Source organism: Grampus griseus (genome assembly GCF_964374135.1).
Source record: "Grampus griseus genome assembly, chromosome: 2".
Classification (NCBI taxonomy): domain Eukaryota; kingdom Metazoa; phylum Chordata; class Mammalia; order Artiodactyla; family Delphinidae; genus Grampus; species Grampus griseus.
Genome location: NC_139018.1, coordinates 49767993 through 49788228, shown reverse-complemented (window position 1 = coordinate 49788228; position 20236 = coordinate 49767993). Strand labels below are relative to the sequence as shown.

Genomic DNA, 20236 nt, shown 5'->3' with positions numbered 1-20236 from the left:
TAGTTACATTTAATGAAATAAGATTTATAAATGCAAATTTTGTTTTATATAGCCAGTAGAAACATTTACATATGTTCACAACTTTTTATAGTATCTTAATGTGCATTTAGGAAAGTAAATGTCTTTCTTTCCTTTTTTCCTCTCTCTTTTTTTAAGTATTGTTTTTGAAGTTATTGTGTGCTTTATAAATTGTCCTGAAAGTCCTTGAGGGTTTTACTATGATCACAGAACACATAGCCTAAAAATTTTAAGACAATTTTTAGATTTTCTATTCACCGGAAAGAGCAAGAAGAGACAGTAACCAAGAAGCAGACCATCAAAGAAAGGTAAAATAGTTTTAAACGGTAGGAAAGGCAAAGTGGTTAGGATGAGTAAGTCAAAGCTGAAATTATAAGTATGTGGGGAGAATGGAGCTAGTGAACCGGCAACCAGGGCATTATGTGTAGTTAGGACAGTGAAAGGATGGATAGAAGGAAGACTGAATTTTTTTGTAAAGGACTTTAAAATAAGTCATGATTATAACCTATGATTACCTAGCTTTTTAAAAAAATTATTATATAAGTTTCAGGTGTATAGCATTATAGTTCAACATCTGTATACAGTGATCACCACCACAAGTCTAGTTACTACCCATCACTATACAGTTACCCCCTTTATCCATTTTGCCCAGCCCTCACCCCCCTTCTCCCCAGGTAACCACTAATCTGATCTCTATGAGTTCATTTTTATTTTATTTGTTCATTTTGTTTTTAGATTCCACTTATGAGTAAAATCACATGGTATTTGTCTTTATCCATATGATCTATTTCATTTAGCATAATACTATCAAGGTCCATCCATGTTGTCACAAAGTCTGGATTTCCTTCTTTTTTATGGCCAAGTAGTATTCCAGTGTGGTGTGTGTGTGTGTGTGTGTGTGTGTGTGTGTGTGTGTGTTACATCTTCATTATCCATTCATCCATTGTTGTATGCTAAAGGTGTTTCCATATCTTGGCTATTGTAAATAATTTTGCATTGAACATAGGGGTGCATATATCCTTTTGAATATTGTTTTCATGCTTTTCAGGTAAATACCCAGATGTGGAATTGCTGGGTCATATGGTAGTTCTGTTCTGAACTTTTTGAAGAATCTCCATACTGTTTTCCCTAGTGGCTGCACAAATTAACAATCCCACCAACAGTGTATGAGGGTTCCCTTTTCTCCACATCCTCTCCAACATGTATTATTTCTTATCTTTTCAATAATAGCCATTCTAACAGGTGGGAGGTGGTATCTCATTGTGGTTTGTTTTGCATTTCCCTGATAATTAGTGATGTTGAACATCTTTTCTTGTGCCTGTTGGCCATTTGTATGTCTTCTTTTGAAAAATGTCTATTCAGATCCTCTGCCCATTTTTAATTGGGTTGTTTGATGCTGAGTTGTATGAGTTCTTTATATATTTTGGATATTAGCCCCTTATTGGATATATGATTTGCAAATATCTTCTCCCATTCAGTAGGTTGCCTTTACGTTTTAATGATCGTTTCCTTCACTCTGCAAAAGCTTTTCGGTTTGATATAGTCCCATTTGTTTATTTTAACTTTTGTTTCCCTTGCCTTTCAAATCAGATCCACAAAAGCATAACTAAGACAGATGCCAGTGAGGTTACCACCTGTGTTTTCTTCTAGGAATTTTATGGTTTAAGGTCTTACATTCAAGTCTTTAATCCACTTTGAGTTAATTTTTGTGTGTGGTGTAAGATAGTCATCTTGTTTCATTCTTTTGCTTGCGGCTGTCCAGTTTTACCAGCACCATTTATTGAAGAGACTGTCCTTTCTCTTTTTTGTACATTCTTTGCTCCTTTATCATAGATTACTTGTCCATATATGTATAGGTTTATTTCTGGGTTTTCAATTCCATTCCATTTATTTATGTGTCTTTTTTGTGCCAGTACCATGCTATTTTGATTACTATAGCTTTGTAATAAAGTTTAAAATCAGGGAGTGTGATACCTCCAGATTTGTTCTTCTTTCTCAAGATTGTTTTGACTATTCAGGGGCTTCTTTGATTCCATTCAAATGTTAGAATTATTTGTTCTAGTTCTATAAAGTATGCATTTGGCATTTTGATAGGGATTTCGTTGAATCTATAGATTGCTTTGGGTAGTATGGACATTTTAACAACATTAAATACATGAGGACTGAATATCTTTCCATTTTTTGGTGTCTTTAACTTTTTAATCAGTGACATATAGTTTTCAGTGTACAGGTTTTTCATCTCCTTGGTTAAATCTACTCCTAGGTATTTTATTCTTATTGATGCAATTGTAAATGGAATTGTTTTCTTAATTTCTTTTTCAGATAGTTTATTATTAGTATATAGAAATGCCACGGGTTTCTGTATATTGATTTTGTATCCCATGACTTTACTGAATTCATTTATTAGTTCTAACAGGTTTTTCTGTTGTTGTTAGAGTCTTCAGGGTTTTCTATATATAGTATCAGGAAGTAGCAAACAGTGACAGTTTTACTTCTTTTCCAGTTTAGATGCCATTTATTTTTCTTGCCTAATTGCTGTAGCTAGGACTTCAAACACAATGTTGAATAACAGTGGCAAGAGTGGGCATCCTTGTTTTGTTCCTGATCTTAGAGAAAAATCTTTCAGCCTTTTGCCTTGAGTACGATGTTAGCTCTGGGTTTGTCATATATAGCCTTTGTTATGTTGAGGTACATTTCCTCTATATATCCACTTTGTTGAGAGTTTTTATCATAAATGGAAGAATTTTGTCAGATGCTTTTTCTGCATCTATTGAGATGATCATATGATTTTTAACCTTCATTTTCTCTATGTAATGTGTTGTGTTGAATGATTTGTGGATGTTAAATCATCATTGCATCCCTGGAATAAATCCCACGTAGTTATGGTGTATGACCCTTTTAATGTATTGTTGGATTCAGTTTGCTGATATTTTGTTGAGGATTTTTGTACCTATATTCATCAGGAATATTGGCCTGTAGTTTCCTTTTTTGTGGTGTCCTTCTCTGGTTTTGGTGTCAGGGTAATGCTGGCTTCGTAAGATGTGTTTGGAAGATTTTCCTCCTCTTCAATTTTTTGGAATATTTTTAGAAAGCTAGGTATTAAATCTTCTTTGGATGTTTTATAGAATTTGCCAATGAAGCCATCTGGTCCTGGGCTTTTGCATGTTGGGAGATTTTTGACTCCTGTTTCAATCCCTTATTAATAATGAGTTTATTCAGACTTTTTTTTCTTCATGATTCAGTCTTGGAAGATTGCATGTTTCTAGAAATTTATCCATTTCTTATAGGTTGTCCAATTTGTTGGCATATAACTGTTCATAGTGGTCTCTTATGATCTTTTGTATTTCTGTGGTATCAGTAGTAATTTCTCCTCTTTCATTTCTGATTTTATTTATTTGAGCCCTCTCTCTTTTTCTCTTGGTTAGTCTAGCTAATGACTTGTTGATTTTATTTTTTCAACTACCTCTTAGTTTCATTGATGTTTTCTATTTTTTGTTTTAGTCTCTATTTTATTTATTTCTGCTCTGATCCTTATCATTTCCTTCCTTCTGCTAACTTTGGGCTTTGTTTGTTCTTTTTTCTAGTCTTTTTAGGTGTAAAGTTAGATTGTTTATTCAGGATTTTTCTTGTTTTTTTGAGGTAGGCCTATATTGCTATGAACTTCCTTCTCAGAAGCATTTTTGCCACATCTCATAGATTTTGGTATGTTGTATTTCTGCTCTCATTTATCTTTATGTTTTTTTAAATTTCTTTGATTTCTTTGATGGTCCACTGGTTATTCAGTAGCACATTGTTTAATCTCAGCATTTTTGTGGGGTTTTCCCCGTTTTTTTCCCTTGTGATTGATTTCAAGTCTCATACCATTGTGGTTGGAGAAGCTGCTTGATATGATTTCATTCTTCTTTGAATTTATTAATATTTGTTTTGTGACCTAACATATAATCTGTCCTAGGGAATGTTCCATGTTCACTTGTGAAGTATGTGTATTCTGCTGCTTTTTGATGGAATGATCTTTATATATCTATTAAGTCAATCTGATCTAATGTATTGTTTAAGTCCAGTGTTTCCTTATTGATTCTCTGTCTGGTTGATCTATTCATTAATGTAGGTGTAAGACTAACTTTTAAAAATATACTTCTTAATTTAATTAGCCATTAAAATACCAACTTAATATCTAACTTCTTCATAGTCAACAGTATGTGCAATTTACACAAGTCAATTAAAACCAGATTGATTTTGCCTTTTAAATATTTATTATTTACTATTTATATTTTTCCTGGAGACATTAGATATTTTTGCTGAAAACTCTAAGTCCTTTGTAATGACTATTTTTTGTTATTATCTGAGAAGTGGTCTGTTATTTAAATAAGTACACAAAGTATACTGTTTGTATCAGTACATAAACATATAAACATCATTAACTTTTCTTTGAAGTTACTGATATTAATCCTCCTCCTTAGAAAAAAAGAATTTCACCTTAATGCTGTGATCTGTTCGTGAAGCAATAATGCATATGTTTGAGGATGTAAGCATGATATTCAGAACTTAACTTCCATGTGATGGCGCTTTCTATAGACTTAAATAATTGATTGTAAAGAAGCCAACATAATTTTTCAAGACAAAATTTTATATATGGGTTATTAAGATCTAGATCATTATTATTTTCATATGCTTGTAAGAATGATTATTTTATTACTAATTGTTGAATTAGGTTCATAAAATAATTTTAATGTTCTGTCTCCAAATCAGGTAGCTACTGTATTTCTGGAAAAATTTTATGATCATTGTACATTATTTATTGTCTCTCAGGCTTTCTTTACTCCTCTCTCAAGGTCTTATAAATATATGTGAGAGAGTTTGATTTTGTGAAATTGATATTTCAAAAAATAGAGAATAACAAAATAAGTGCTTAGTATGCTGCTAATTATTTTCTCATTTTGACTTTATTTCTTAATCAAGGTATATAACTTATCTCAAAATGTGCAGGAGGATGATCTTCAGCACCTTCAGGTAACAATATTCACAGTCTCTTTTGTATATCTAGTAATCTTTTGGGCATGTACAGCAGAACTTTAGGATTTTGGGGGGTCTTTTTGTACTTGGAAAACATAACAGTCAGAAAGATTTAAAAACATAACCAAATGGAGGTTGTCCCATTTCCAGGTTTCTAGTTCTAGCCCTGTATGATTATATTCTTTCTAATTCAGTTTTCAAAGTCCTTTGTTTCAGTAAAGCTATTTGCTGTCAACCCTGTATATGGAAAAATATATGGCAAATTAGAGTGGAGAAAGAACCTTTGGTTTAAAAATGACCCAGAATGTGAAGTTGAAGTCCTATGGTCAGGGATTTAATAATTGTTAGTATGATATCAGTTGTATGCCAGATTTTTTTCCCTGTGGGCCGCTTTATAGCGAAGAACTATGGGGGACTACCTGATGATTACTCATAGAATTCTATTTTAGATCTGAAAAAGATCTCAGTGACACCTAATTTATCCTTAATATTTTATGGATGAGAAATTTTTTTCTGAAAAAAAAATGACTTGCCTAAACTCATGTGGCTAGTAAGTGGCAGAGTGGGAATAGAAATTTGATCATCTGATTGGACTCGGTGCTTCTTCCACTCTCCAAGCAGCATTTAAATCTCAAATAAGTAGAAGATTAGATGTTTCCTAAAGATAGTTTGCATCTCTGTCTACTCTTTTTCAATTCATGTTATTCTTGGCTACATAGAAAAACCTATTGTTTCTCTGATAGTTTTCCTCTGCATATTTTATAGAAAATTTTGCTTTCAATGTATTATTTTATCTTGCCAATAAGAGCCCTGTGCAGTTTAACAAATAACAAAGGATGATAATGCAGGGTGATCTGTGAGAGTGGAAATATCATTTGGAGTTCACATCTAGCATTACTCCCAAATATGTTTCTAGTACATCACACTGACCATTTATGACAAATAGACAATATGCCAAATTGTTAGATGTTTCCTAGAATGAGTGCAATTGCTTCTTTAGGCATGTGTCATAACCTAGCCAGTTGCTTTCCAAGTTAATGACATGGCACTGTTCAATACCAGTTTAGGATTTCTAAAAAAAGGACTGATTTGGGGCTTTGATATTAAGTGATAGTTTTTGAGATCATTTAAAAATTTTCCTGTAAATGACAACACCTCATCCTTCCTCAAAAAAGATTGTGAATTCAAATTATGTTAGTAAATGATTCTAATGAGAATGAGTAATGATTCTAATCCCTGGACCTGCTGCCTTTTAGACATATTCTAGACTTTCATTTAATCACTCTAATCAGATGCCTAGTTATTACCATTTGCTTTCTAGATTTCCATAGTTTTCACAGGGGAGGCAGTGTGGTACTTTGGGAGCTATTCTAAAGGGGCAAAGGAGGGGAATCCTCTGTGTCGGCATCCTTCCCCAGCTCTGAGAAGCCTCTGTGGCTTGGTACTCTTGTGTGATGAAGCGGCATTTCCTGTGTACATATGGGGAAATCCACCTGGCTAGTCTGGACGGAACTCTCACCAGAGGCCCAATCACAATCACCCCCTCAAGTCTATGTTCTCCAAAACCTTACATTTCTGGCAACACAAAATGATATGGTACCTCTCAATTGGGAGCAATAAAAAAATAAAAGAAGTTGGTGTATTTGATTCTTCACTTCTTAAACCAAATGCCTGTATGTCTTTGTAATGATCAAGACCATTGGGACGTTAAATTTCCTCTGGCAACAACAGTAAATTATCCTACTTAGTTTATAGCTCTCTGGTCTAATCTATGAAAGTTTTGCTTTGAAAGGTCATTTAACATGTTTCTTTGTCCCCCATCTTCCCCACAAAAAAAATTGTCCTACATTTTAGATATAAAAGGTGTTACCTTTAAAATGGAAACTTCATTTTTAAAATGTACTTTATGTCCTTAATTTTCAAATATATAATTACTGTAGCCCTGCTTTATCTAATACTTAGTTACTTAAAATGATTATTTTAATCTTAATAATACAGTATTATGTTACAGCTAGAGAAAAAAATTAGTGGAAGAAAACCAAGAAGTAAAACTTTGCAGATACTGAAGTTTTCTCTGTGTGTGTGTGTGTGTGTGTGTGTGTGTGTGTGTGTGTGTGTGATTTTCCTTGTAGCTTTTCACTGAGTATGGCAGGCTGGCAATGGAGGAAACATTCCTGAAGCCATTTCAGGTGAGTGGGTATAAAATGATGATAAATTCTTATTAGAGTTTCCTGAAGATTATAACCAGGTATACTAACTAAGAGGGTCATGTTTCTTTCTCCATTCACAATAGCAAAAAAGAAAAAAAAGCTTTGATAGTTAACTACCAAAATCCAAAATATAAAGACCTTTATGGAGAAAATATTTCCAAAGTTGCGTTAAAGATCATAAAGGAAAATTTATACAAACCAGAGAGATATAATATGATTCCAGACAGGATGATTTAATGTTGTAGAGAATTTATTTTTCCCCAGATTAACCAATAAACTCAGTGCAATTCCAATTAAAACTACAACAGGATTTTTTGAGAAATTCAACACATTTTTCTATAACTTATATGGAAAAATTAAGTTCTCTTTTGATCTGTCAGTTTTTAAAAAGAAAATCCAAATTGGGGGATTGAATACATACTAGAAAACCATAGCAATGAAAATGGTGTGATTCTGCACAGATACGAGAAAAACAGATGAAACTAAACAGAGTTCAGAAATATCCCTCTATATATAGAAACGTAGTATGCAGTAGAGGTCATGTCATAAACCAGTGGGAAATGGATGGATTAATAGCTGGGGTTTGGAAAAACTAATTCACTTTTTGAAGAAAAAGTTGAATTTCTACTGAACACCATATGTGGAAGAGAGCTCCAGTTGTATTAAAGAACTAAATATGAAATTTAAAACTATAAAGTTAATAGAATAAAATATTGGAGAATATCCTTCTGACCTGGAGTGAAGAAACAGTTATTCACTAAGACCCCCCCCACTAAAAAAAATGTAGTAAAAAATTGATGGATATTACTATATCAGAATAAAGTATTTCTATTTATCAGGAGACTCTATAAGCAAAGTAACTGGATTGGTAGAAGATAATGACAATGTCAAAAGTCAACAAGGGATTAATATGTAGAATGTGCAAGGAAGTTTTGCAAATAAGACTGATATGCCCATCAAAAATAGGCAAAGGAACCGCTACACACCTATTAGAATGGCCAAATTTCAGAGCACTGACAACACCACATGCTCCACAAATGAGGATGTACAGCAACAGGAACTCTCATAAATTTCTGGTGGAAATGCAAAATGGTACAGCCACTTTCAAAGATAGTTTGGTAATTTCTTAAAAAACTAAACCTACTCTTTCCATACAATCCAGTGATTGTGTTTTTGGTATTTACCCAAAGGAGTTGAAAACTTATGTCCACATAAAATCTGCACACAGATGTTTTTAGCAGCTTTATACATAATTGCCCAAACTTGTAAGCAACCAAGATGTCCTTCAGTAAGTGAATGGATATTTAAACTGTGGTACATCCAGATGATGGAATGTTATTCAACACAAAAGAAAAGAAATGAGCTATCAGCCACAAAAAGCCATGGAGAAATCTTAAATGCGCATTACTAAACAAAAGAAATCAATCTGAGAAGGCTACACACTGTATGATTCCAACTATATGATATTCTGGAAGAGGCAAAACCATAGAGACAATAAAGAGATCAGTGGTTTTGGGGTGGGCCGAAGGTGCAGCATGAGGGGCAGAGAAAAGAACAGGCAGAGCACAGAGGATTTGGGGGGCAGTGAAAATACTCTATAAGATATTATAATGATGGATATATGTCATTATACATTTGTCCTAACCCATAGAATGTACAACACTAAGAGTGAACCCTAAGATAAACTATGGACTTTGAGCGATTATGATGTCAATGTAGGTTCATTCTTGCTTAAAAATATATATATACCATTCTAGCGAGTGATGTTGATAGTGGGAGAGGCTATGCATGTGTTGGGACAGGTGGTATATATATGGCAAACCTTTATACCTTCCTCTCAGTTTTACTAAAAGAAGGTCTTAAAAAAATCCCAAGCCATTCACAAATGATAAACTGAACTTAATAAAAAAAATTAGGCAATGGATGTATAGACAATTAACAGAAAGGAAACCTGAATGGCTAACACATTTTCTAAGGGATGTTAAGTCTTATTGATAATCAGTTAAAGATTAAAACAATGAGATACCACTTTATACTCATTAGATAGGCAAAAAGTAGAACATGGGGATAAATATGAAATGATAGCTAGGATTTGAGTATATGGGAACACTCAAGCCCTGTTGGTTAAAGTGCGGATTGGAGCAACCATTCTGTGGAGCAGGGCAAATATATAAGGATACTCACTGTGGCACTGATAGAGTTGTAGTAGCAGGAAGTTGTAGGCAACTTAGGTGTCCATCACCAGAAGAACAGATACATAAAATAGGGTGAAAAGCATACTCTGAAATATTTTGCAACATCCAAATGCAATGAACCCAAAGTATAGAGTGGCATGAGTAAAGTGTTAAAATTAATACTGAATTAAGTAGGGAAAAAGTTTGAGTTCTATAGCATGATACTATGTGTGATTTTAAAACTTCTACATACACAAAATAATATATGTTAGAATAAGTGTGGTTGAGAGCAGACAGTTGAGGAATGGGAGTGGGAATCTGGGAAAAAATATGATAAAGTAAAACAAGAAAGGGACCTTTGCATGGAGAGATGTTGGTGTGCTGTGACGGAAGGAGTATGAATCTCTCCTCTCACATCTGGCGAAGCAGGTGGGGAGAGGAGTTGATATAGAATGAAATAAGTCCCTGCATACCATCTTCTGTGTAGTTTACAATACCCGTTAGACTCTGTTGTCTTTTTTAGAAATCATTCATCACGTTGATAGTTGAAGTGTTGTATAGTGATTAGGCTATTTGCTTTGACTTTTCTCTTTTCTGAACTTGCTACCTCAGGACTCATTGACATAGATTGGGTAACTCCAGAGTAAATTCTGGAAAGGAGTTTTCAGTCTTACCAGCAGATGTCACTGCTTCTTATACTTTGCTAGATAAACTAAAACCAAAAGAGACAAACCAGTGCTCTGTTGATAGATAGATGGATAGATAGGCAGGCAAACAGGCCTTCGGTAAAACAAAACAAAACTAAACTAACTAACAAAAAACAACAAACTGAAAACAATAGAAAAAACTTTAAGAGATCACTACTTGTTGGTAAACTGTTGGCGTTACAAATGTCAATGAAAAGAAAAAGTTTTGACTGAATGAGTCAACAGTGACTCCTGAACAGGTTTGGACTTATAAATCTAAGTATCTGAAATTGAAATGAGAAACTCGTTAAGTAGCAAAAGTAGCTTCCAAAGCTACTTTAATAATATTTAAGGGACTTCCCTGGTGACGCAGTGGTTAAGAATCCCCCTGCCAATGCAGGGGACACGGGTTCAATCCCTGGTCAGGGAGGATCCCACATGCCGCGGAGCAACTAAGCCCGTGCGCCACAACTACCGAGCCTGCACTCTAGAGCCCATGCGCCACAACAAGAGAAGCCACTGCAACGAGAAGCCCGCACACTGCAACAAAGAGTAGCCCCCACTTGCCACAACTGAGAAAGCCCAGTGCGCAGCAACAAAGACCCAACACAGCCAAAAATAAATAAATAAATTTATTTAAAAAAATAATATTTAAAATTAAAGCAACCAAATTCAAGACAAAAATACTACACATCATGAAATTAAAAGATAAAATGCAAATATACTTAAATCTTAGAACAACATTTAAGATATCAGCAAAATAATTCACATTTAAATTAGAAAAAATTCCAAAATAAAATAACTTTTAAATAAAAATTTAATTAATTTCAGCAGTTCTTTCAGCAGGTCAGTTTCTACTCTCTTCTATCTGAGAAGATAGTTTTATTTATTTGGATAAAATTGTGGAGAAATTTTAAATACTGCCTGAGAAAATGAAGTAAGGGGCAATAATATTTTTAAAATAATAATTTTTACTAAAACTAAATTTAACAAATTTAAAATAGAAGAATTCTTAACTCTGAAACAGAGTGAAATTATAAATAATAAACAAGATCTGTCTCAGGCAGCAAAAGTGAGGGCAATTAGCCAATGAAATGAATAGCTGAATTAAGAGATTAATTGGATTCTTAAACCAAAAGCCAATTTATACCAAGCAAACAAAATATCTGTAATTGTATTTTAAAACTATATTTAAAAAAAGAGAACTAAAAGCTAAGTGAATTCAGTTTAAAAGTGATTTTGAAGTGTTAAGTTTAGCCAGTGGTGTGCTGGTTAATGTTTACAACTGACTAGGGAAGCAGGGGAGGTGGGTCTGATTTGTAGCATTTGCTGATTTCTGTGGTGTAAATACTTTTACTGTGGCCAGTTTCAAGCTACCAACATGCTATATAGCTTGTTTACAAACCTGATTTGTAATATTCCTCAAACTGTAATGTCTTCCTTGCAAGCCTATAAAAGCCAGCTGTAAACTACACTCCAGAAGTATAATCCAAATTAAGACATAATATAGTGTTCTCTGAGTGACATTACTTATTTTCTCACTTGCTTTGCTCACTATGAGCACTTGAATCTTAAGTATAATGATCCACTAGGAGCTACCTCATTAATATAACTCTTCTTTAAAAATAACTAGGTTCTTTAGCTTCTCTACCTTAGGACATCAAGAGGTTTGGTTGAGAATGAATACATTTCCATTAATTTAAACATGTAATACCCATACATATTTGACAAGGACTTTAGGTAATAATTTCCAATTTGCTCTAAGGACCTGGTGAAAATATCTCATCAGGTGTGGTAGGAGATTTGTCTCTATTTGGGTCTATGAATTTTTCTTCCTTGGTCATAAGGCCCCACATAGCTCTACAGTGAGATGATTACATCCTTGTGTCGAAATCCTTATTACTTATTACAAAATCCTTATTAGGAGTTTTTCAGATTGTTAGACCTTATTTGAAGTGCACCTTAAATGAACTGTTTCATTTACAGACTGTCTTTCAACACCAAGCAAGACTGGCTTCCTCTAATGCTCTGTGCTAAATGGTCAGCCATTAGTTACTTCTTACGCTGGGAAAGGCTCCTTTTCCATTGCGTGGCTCTACAGCTTTCTCTCTGTGTGCTTGTCATTCATGTTCTCTCAACTCTGCTGGGCTGAGGTAGTGGGGAGGGTTTCCACTTGTTCTATAATGTGGTGATAACAGTAAGTTTGCTGTTGGGCCTGAGCTGAAAAGGATTCCCCAATATGCTGGAAAGTGGACTCTAAGAAGCCTTTATGTCATTAAATGTGCCTTTTGGTTATAGCAGCCCAGGAGTTTACTCTTTAACCATTTCATGTCCTCTAATTATATAGGCTACATCCCCCAATTTACTGAAGTATATTCTCAAGCTTCACTTGAACCAATTTTTTAGATGTCAGTACATTTCCCAGTGGTAATTCTGTATGGTGGGTATCTTTATAAGCCAGTCTACAAAAGCCTGTTTAATCTCAAGTAAATTTAAATACTAGCCATAATATTCCTCAATCCTGGTCCTATTCCTCAATCCTGGTCCCTTTAAGCCAGAGCCTTGAATATATCCAATAATTCCTGCACCTCTCTGAGGCATGGAGCCCTGAGATAGGTTGGTAAGACTGCTGTCAGTATTTAGCTTGTGTGCTAACACAGAAGAGATGGCTTTTAATGAGATCTGCAGCCTTGGTGATAGACACAGAGCAAGATTTTATGAGCACGTAGATTGGAATTACCTGGTGAACTTATTAGTTAGATTTCTGAGCTGTATCCCAGTTCTTTTGAATCAAATCCTTGTGTTGGGACCAGGGAATCATTACTCACCAGGTCATTCTTTTTTTTTTTTTAATTTATTTTTATTTTTATTTTTGGCTGTGTTGTGTCTTTGTTGCTACACATGGGCATTCTCTAGTTGCAGCTAGCGAGGGCTACTCTTTGTTGCGGTGCGCGGGCTTCTCATTGCTGTAGCTTCTCTTGTTGCGGAGCACGGGCTCTTGGCACGTGGGCTTCAGTAGTTGTGGCACGTGGGCTCAATAGTTGTGGCTCACAGGCTCTAGAGCGCAGGCTCTGTAGTTGTGGCACACGGGCTTAGTTGCTCCACGGCATGTGGGATCTTCCCGGACCAGGGCTCAAACCCGTGGCCCCTGCATTGACAGGCGGATTCTTAACCACTGCGCCACCAGGGAAGCCCCTCGCCAGGTCATTCTTAAGTACATGATATTTGGGGACTGAATTAGCAACTGGGCACACCCCAGCAGAGGATATCTATGATAGGGGAGGTTCTGGTAGCAGAGAGATAGGGTACCATTTATATGTACAGTTCTATGCACAGGTAGTTAGTAAATTAAGATTTGCCTGTAATAGAAGAATAAACCCTAAAAAAATTTTCTTGCACACAAACTTGAATTCCCTTCTCTTAGAAGCCTATGCTCAAGAATGAAAGATTCTTGAGCATACGTTTTAGGACTAATTACATTTATTCTCTTCTCTTTCATCTTCTCAGTCTTAAGTACTCCATCTCCTGGATTAATTCATCCCAGTTTTCTCCCATAGCATTTTTTTTTTTTTTTTTTTTTTTTTTTTTTTTTGCGATATGCGGGCCTCTCACTGTTGTGGCCTCTCCCATTGCGGAGCACAGGCTCCAGACACGCAGGCTCAGCGGCCATGGCTCACGGGCCCAGCCGCTCCACGGCATGTGGGATCTTCCCAGACCGGGATACAAACTCGTGTCCCCTGCATTGGCAGGCGGACTCTCAACCACTGCACCACCAGGGAAGCCCTCCCATAGCATTTTTATTAACCATTTTTATACACTTAAAGGCCCACCAGTACCCTAAACCTTAGAAGCAGATTTGACTCTCCACATACACACACACACAGATGGTAACTATGTGAGGTGATGGAGGTGTTTGCTAACCTGATTGTGTTAATCATTTCACAGTATATAGGTATCTCGAATCATCACGTTGCAGACCTTAAATGTACACAGTGTATTATATGTCAATTATATCTCAAAAAAAGTGGGAAAAAAAGATCTGAATTCTTTTTGTGAGATAAGAATGAAACTCAATTCTTCATGTTCTTGTCAGTGGATTTGTATTATTTGAGAGGAGATCAGTCCATGCCAGTTTTAAGGTTAAACTGAAGATTGCTAGAAAATAATAGTAGAGGAAGCATATAATAATGTACTATTATATTAGGATAAACCTGTTTCTCACAATTTCCCATTCAAATTAGGCCTACATATGGCAAATTAGGAACTATTTTACACTAGTTTACTTAATTATATTTAAGGACCCTTTATTCCCATGATTTAAGAGTGTTCCTCTACAGAATAAAATTCTTTGATAGTGATTTCAGTGACTTTGAAACAAAACATCCTTGATCAAATATCTATGATGACTGCAACTGCTAAGTCATACCAGAGGAATCCATGATTTCACTGAGAAAATGAGAAGCTGTTGTTTGGCTCCTTGGGCTGTAAATGAAAGGAAAAGACACATTGGTAGGGCTGAGGAAAGGGAAAAGCCTTCTCTCTGTCTGAGAAAGTTGCCTTATCCCACGTTCTGTTCGGAGAGCAATTTAGGTGATCTGAGAATTACATGAAATTAGAATAAAATATTCATCTGGTTACACAGAATTAGGTAAGCAGTGTAGACCAGGATTCTCCCAATGGCCACAGGTAGGTACCTGAAATGTCTGGAAGGCCTACATAGTAATAATTTATTGAGCACTTTTTTTTTTTTTTTTTTTGCGATACGCGGGCCTCTCACCGTTGCGGCCTCTCCCGTTGCAGAGCACAGGCTCTGGACGCGCAGGCTCAGCGGCCATGGCTCACGTGCCCAGCCGCTCCGCGGCATGTGGGATCTTCCCGGACCGGGGCACGAACCCGTGTCCCCTGCATTGGCAGGCGGACTCTCAACCACTGCACCACCAGGGAAGCCCTAAATATGTTTCTTACATGATTCAAATGAATGTTCATTATAGTTATATAAAATAAGTAATGTTGTTACTCCTTTTTATTCTTTTCTTTCTGTTTTTTAACTGATGAGGAAACACCAGGGCTTAAAGTATTAAGAAACTTGTCCTTGGTCACATGTATCCTTAAGTTGCAGAGCTGGCCTTCAACCTAGGCCACAGGCTCAAAGCCCTTGCACTTCACCACCACCCCTTAATGTCTCTCTTCCTCCTCCTAATCCTAGGCACTTATTGAGCTATAGCTTGTGGTCTTATATTTGAATGTGCACATCCCATCCCACTAACTAAATTATAAATATTTTAAGAACAGGAGCTTTGTAGTTTACTTTTTTTAGTCTAGAGCACCTACTTTTCATACAGCAGATGTCCAATTAATGTTTGCTAATTATGGTGTTATATGCATATTTAGAATTGTATATAGTTTTTATACAAGTAAACTCATTGGACTCAAAATTGAAATACGTGGATTCAGGATTTGGTGTGCTATTATGTATCCAGCCTAGTATTACCTCTTTACATTTTTAAGAAAAAGTCATAAATTGGTGTGAGAGTGTCCAAAATATTTATACTAGGTGCCATGGCCCTTCTTGAACTGCAGAAACACCATCATGAAATTATTTTTCAGTGGATAAAGTTAGTAGAGTTTCTGAATTGAAAGTATTAAATCAATGGATGGTAATACCAAAAAAAAAAAAAACCAACACATTTCATTAGTTAAGACGAACAGAAAAGAGTGAGGTGTTTTCAGTTAGCAATAGTGATTGTATGTTGTACCATCAGATTTAAAGGTGGTCCTAGTACAGTTTGTAGATGCTTCAAGTAATTAACAAGGCTGCAACTGCTCTGAGGCAAGGAGGATAAGCCTTGGCTACAGAAACAAGGAATAGACCATAAAAGGCAGTGAGTCTTTGATGTTTACCGTGTTGCTGATTTAATACCTACCATGACCTAATCTTTTTGTGTATATAAAAAAGAAAGATTTACGATAATTTGAAACGGGTTAATCTGGACTCTTATAGAGTCTTCTCTACTTTTTCTGTCTATATCCTTAGAGACTTTTACTCAAAGAGATTCTTCAGTTTCTTTCTGAATCATACACACTGTAGGTATCTTTAGCTAATATGAAACTTTGTTTCTTCCAGTGGATTTTCTGCTTGCAATATCTGTCCTTATGGACAGGCTCCCTGAGTCTTAGAGAACAGAGGATATTTTGGTCGTTTTTATCTGGAGGGCCACAAATTTTTTTATTTCTACCTTGTTAATTATCCAAGCCCCTCTGAAAAGCCACCCATAAATTGGAAATTTCTAAGTTGATAATTTCTCATTCAAGTTTTTTTCTGATTCCTGTAGTTTATGTCTGAGCACATTTTAGAAAGAGAAGACAAGGTTCCCTTTACTTTGACTATTTAGGTACCTGGAGTATTGTTTGAAAATCTCCTGAAGTCTATTTTTAACGTTTCCTATTGATTCATTCTTATATTGTTCACAATTTTGAATCTATGTCCAATTCATCTTGAAGAGAAAGTCTTCTGAAACGGCCTTGTGTGGTGTTTTTTCTATTTTTCTTGCCCTTGAAAGGCTATTAAAAATTTTTAATTTAAAAAACTTTTTTGTAATGACCTGAGTTATTTAAATGTCCTTCTGGTCTTTCTTACCCTACTGCTTTTAACCATTTTTTCCCACCTGAGGGACTAACAATTAAGTGAACTAGTTGGAAAATAACTGATAGTTCAGGACAGTAAGTAACAAAATCCTGAATTCTGCAGCAAATTTCTGTCTTCCTGGGCTAAAAGAAATTCCTTAAAACTGAACTCTAGACCAGGGTTTAAATTCAGCTTCTTTACAACAGGCTTCTGGTCTAGCAATTTTAAGTAGTTTGGGGCAATGTGACTACTTTTTTTCCTGCAAAAATTCCTTAGGAAATGGTTTAGGAGGTCAGGGGAAGGAGCAGAAGGAATTGAAGGGGTGAAGTGATTGGTGAAGACAAAACTGAGTAGAGAGAGATACGGGAGGGTAATTTCAGAAAGTTAGAGAATCAAACAGATTATTTGGGAGTCAGCAGTTTGTTTTGAGGCCTCAGTTTACTAATCAAAGAAGCTAACTAATGAGTGTTTGATATTTTCTCTTCATTTTTATAGAGCACCTCTAAACTGTATTAATTATTTATTTTGACATGTCCAGAGCTCAACACAATGTTATTCTAAATTTTTTAAAAGATCATTTATTATTGTAAGTGCAAATATTAGGCTTATAATGCAATGCAAATAGGAAGCAGAAATTCTTCCAGGAGGAGATTGCAACTTTGATATATACAAGCCTGTAACAAACAAGTTGGTCAAATTGTGTGTTTATGAAAAGCATCTGGTTCCTCAAGCAATGAGAGGTTAGAACAGTGCTGTACGATCAATAATCTGACAATCATTGATCCTGCATTATGGAGTAAACAAAGAGCCTCGCAAATTGACAAGAGCGAGAGTGTCCTCTTGAAAGCTTTGTTAGAGGACCCAAGGCAAAATTTGACTAATTATTTTTGCATAACTTTGTTGCTAGTTTAACCGACCTCCAGCCATTAGTCTTTGGGGCATCCTGATTAATCTGGGGACCTTTTAGGCCTTTGCCTCTATCTGTCCTTTATAGAACACTTCCTTGTACATTCAGTGACAAAAGACAATTCAAGATAAAATCCATGAGACAAGACTTTGTACAAATTTTCAAACAAAAGAAGGTAAAGCAAGTAGCAAAACCATAAACAGATTAATGGCAAAAATATTTCCTAAATAGTATACCTCTAAAGCAAAAGTTCTAATAACCTTATACAGAAATTAGGTATCATTATTTATAAAATGAGTATACTTCCAAAACTAAAGGTTAAACAAAGACTTAGAACTAATGACCCATATAAAAAGCCACTGAGTCTTTATAACAAAAATCCTAGGATAACAAATTAGCAACAAGAGCTCAGTGAAACAAATCAGAACTCAGATCAGATCGTTGTTGAGATAAATTCACCTGCAAGTAAATTCGAAGGACAAATGAAATTTGGGAACAAAGGACAGGGAGAATGCACATGTTAGTCTGAGGGTCATAGGGAAAGCTGCCAAGTGAGGGCACTTAAAACTGTCTCAGTGGAACTTCTAGAATTGCCAGAGAATGAGACCGTCACTCAAAATCTGATACAAAAACCAAAGCTGAATTTATTGGCGAGTTAAGTAAAAGAGTTATGCTTGTGAGGCACAGTCTCATTGAGCATAACAAACTAACGATTATATGCAGGATTTAGGGGCTTGTTTGTTTTGGATTTTCATGGTTTAAAGAAACAAGAATGGGTTGACATCAGTTTTTGAATGATTTTTTGTCGTACACAGAAGCATGTTTCGTGTTGGTTATAGAGGTGAGAAACGGGTTGACACCAGCCTCAGTCAGTTTTCTGGAGCGAGTCTTCTGCTACTTGACTGAGTTTTAAAGTATGAAGCTGTCACTGGTTGGCTTTCAGTGGGCTGTTGATTGAAGTGAGTTGTTACTTAATTAGATGGGTTTAAAACAAGTTATAGTATTTACTTATTACCCGAAACTGAAATTAAAACTGAAATTGATTGATTAAACAGGTTACAACCAGTTTAGGTATTTACCGGCTACATGGCTCTACAGAGTTTTTTCCTGGAAGTTTGGGAGTATTTTCATGTATTTATAATGGATGTGTACATAAATTTAGCATTATAATTCAAATAACATTGTTTTATATAGTTGGGGGTTTTTTTGCGGTACGCGGGCCTCTCACTGTTGTGGCCTCTCCCGTTGCGGAGCACAGGCTCGGGACGCGCAGGCTCAGCGGCCGTGGCTCGCGGGCCCAGCCGCTCCGCGGCATGTGGGATCTTCCCGGACCGGGGCACGAACCCGTGTCCCCTGCATCGGCAGACGGACTCTCAACCACCGCGCCACCAGGGAAGCCCCCACATGGCTTTTATATACTGATATAATCAACACATGTATTGATATATTCCACATTTTGTAATATTAATAGCTATGTAATATATTAATATGCCATAATTTGTATAGCCATTCCCAATTAATTGTTAAGCATTTGGGTTTTTTTTTTCCATTTTCATTACTACTAATAGTAGTGCTATAGCACTCCTTTTGAATAATTTCCTAAAGGCTATGGTCTCCAAAGGGAAATAAACAAAGGTTATGATGTTTTTCATGATTTAAAAAATATGATCATTTGTAGGATACGCATGGTGTAGGTCCATCATTTGCCCCAGTTGCCTAACTGGATTTAATTTATTTTAAAAAGTATGACTTAAGATATTCTTATCTGAGCAAACTAGGGTAATTTGTATCCTTGATTTTTTATCTCTACCTATATGTATGAACAAAGTTCAGCAGTGTGGAAAAATGGATGGCTTTTGAAATAAGAACTGAGCTTTATAGCATTCCATACAGGATAAATGTAAAGCATACAAATTGTTTTGGGAGGGGATGGGGCCAGTGGTGGTTCTGTACCTGGCTCATACCACTTTGAGAGCTAACTAGTAAATATTCAGGAATTATATAAGCCAAGTATTAAACTGTTAGTAGCTTGACATCAGCCATGGTAGGCAGGTTTGCACAACAGAAATTGTCAAATGCTACAAATCAAGGCATGTTGCTGCTGCTGGAGAGCCAGTTTACACCAGCACGTCACTGGATGGGACCATTAGGCAGGGAACTTGGAATTTGACACTATAGGGAGATAGAATATAGATTGCTTATTAAGAAAATAAGACTTCATCTTTGATCCTGTTCTACACATGGTCCTCATTATGTTGACTTGGGAAGATGCCCAGTGAAAAAGACCAAGAAATGAAACTAAACGCTCCCAAGAAAAATGTGAAAATTGCCAAATCCACATAGTTGGTTTCATTTATCCTGGTTCATGAGCCTCTATTTCGCAAAAGTTGCTTCTTAGCTAACCTCTGTTTTCAAAATGCATGTTTTAGGTAGAAGTGTTCTAAATACAAATTATCATATTTTGACAAAAGAATGGCCATCTATCTAAAGATAGTGAACTATTTAAAGATAGTGTATATAGGTGTTTTAAAAGCCTCCTCTCCACAAGAACCTCTCCTCTCTCCACAAGAATCCACAGAACACACACACACACACACACACAC

General features: G+C 35.7%; 1 protein-coding gene across 2 annotated transcripts in view; it reads left to right on the top strand.

Moving 5' to 3' along the window:
• ATL1 (atlastin GTPase 1) overlaps window positions 1-20236 on the top strand; it is a gene marked incomplete at its 5' end in the record, with an annotated part of 77901 nt that overhangs the window by 42185 nt on the left and 15480 nt on the right. For both annotated transcript variants that reach the window (XM_082648069.1, XM_082648070.1), the window contains 2 exons: window positions 4978-5028; window positions 7164-7220. In XM_082648069.1, the coding sequence (XP_082504195.1) occupies window positions 4978-5028; window positions 7164-7220 (108 nt within the window). The remainder of the gene's footprint in view (window positions 1-4977; window positions 5029-7163; window positions 7221-20236) is intronic.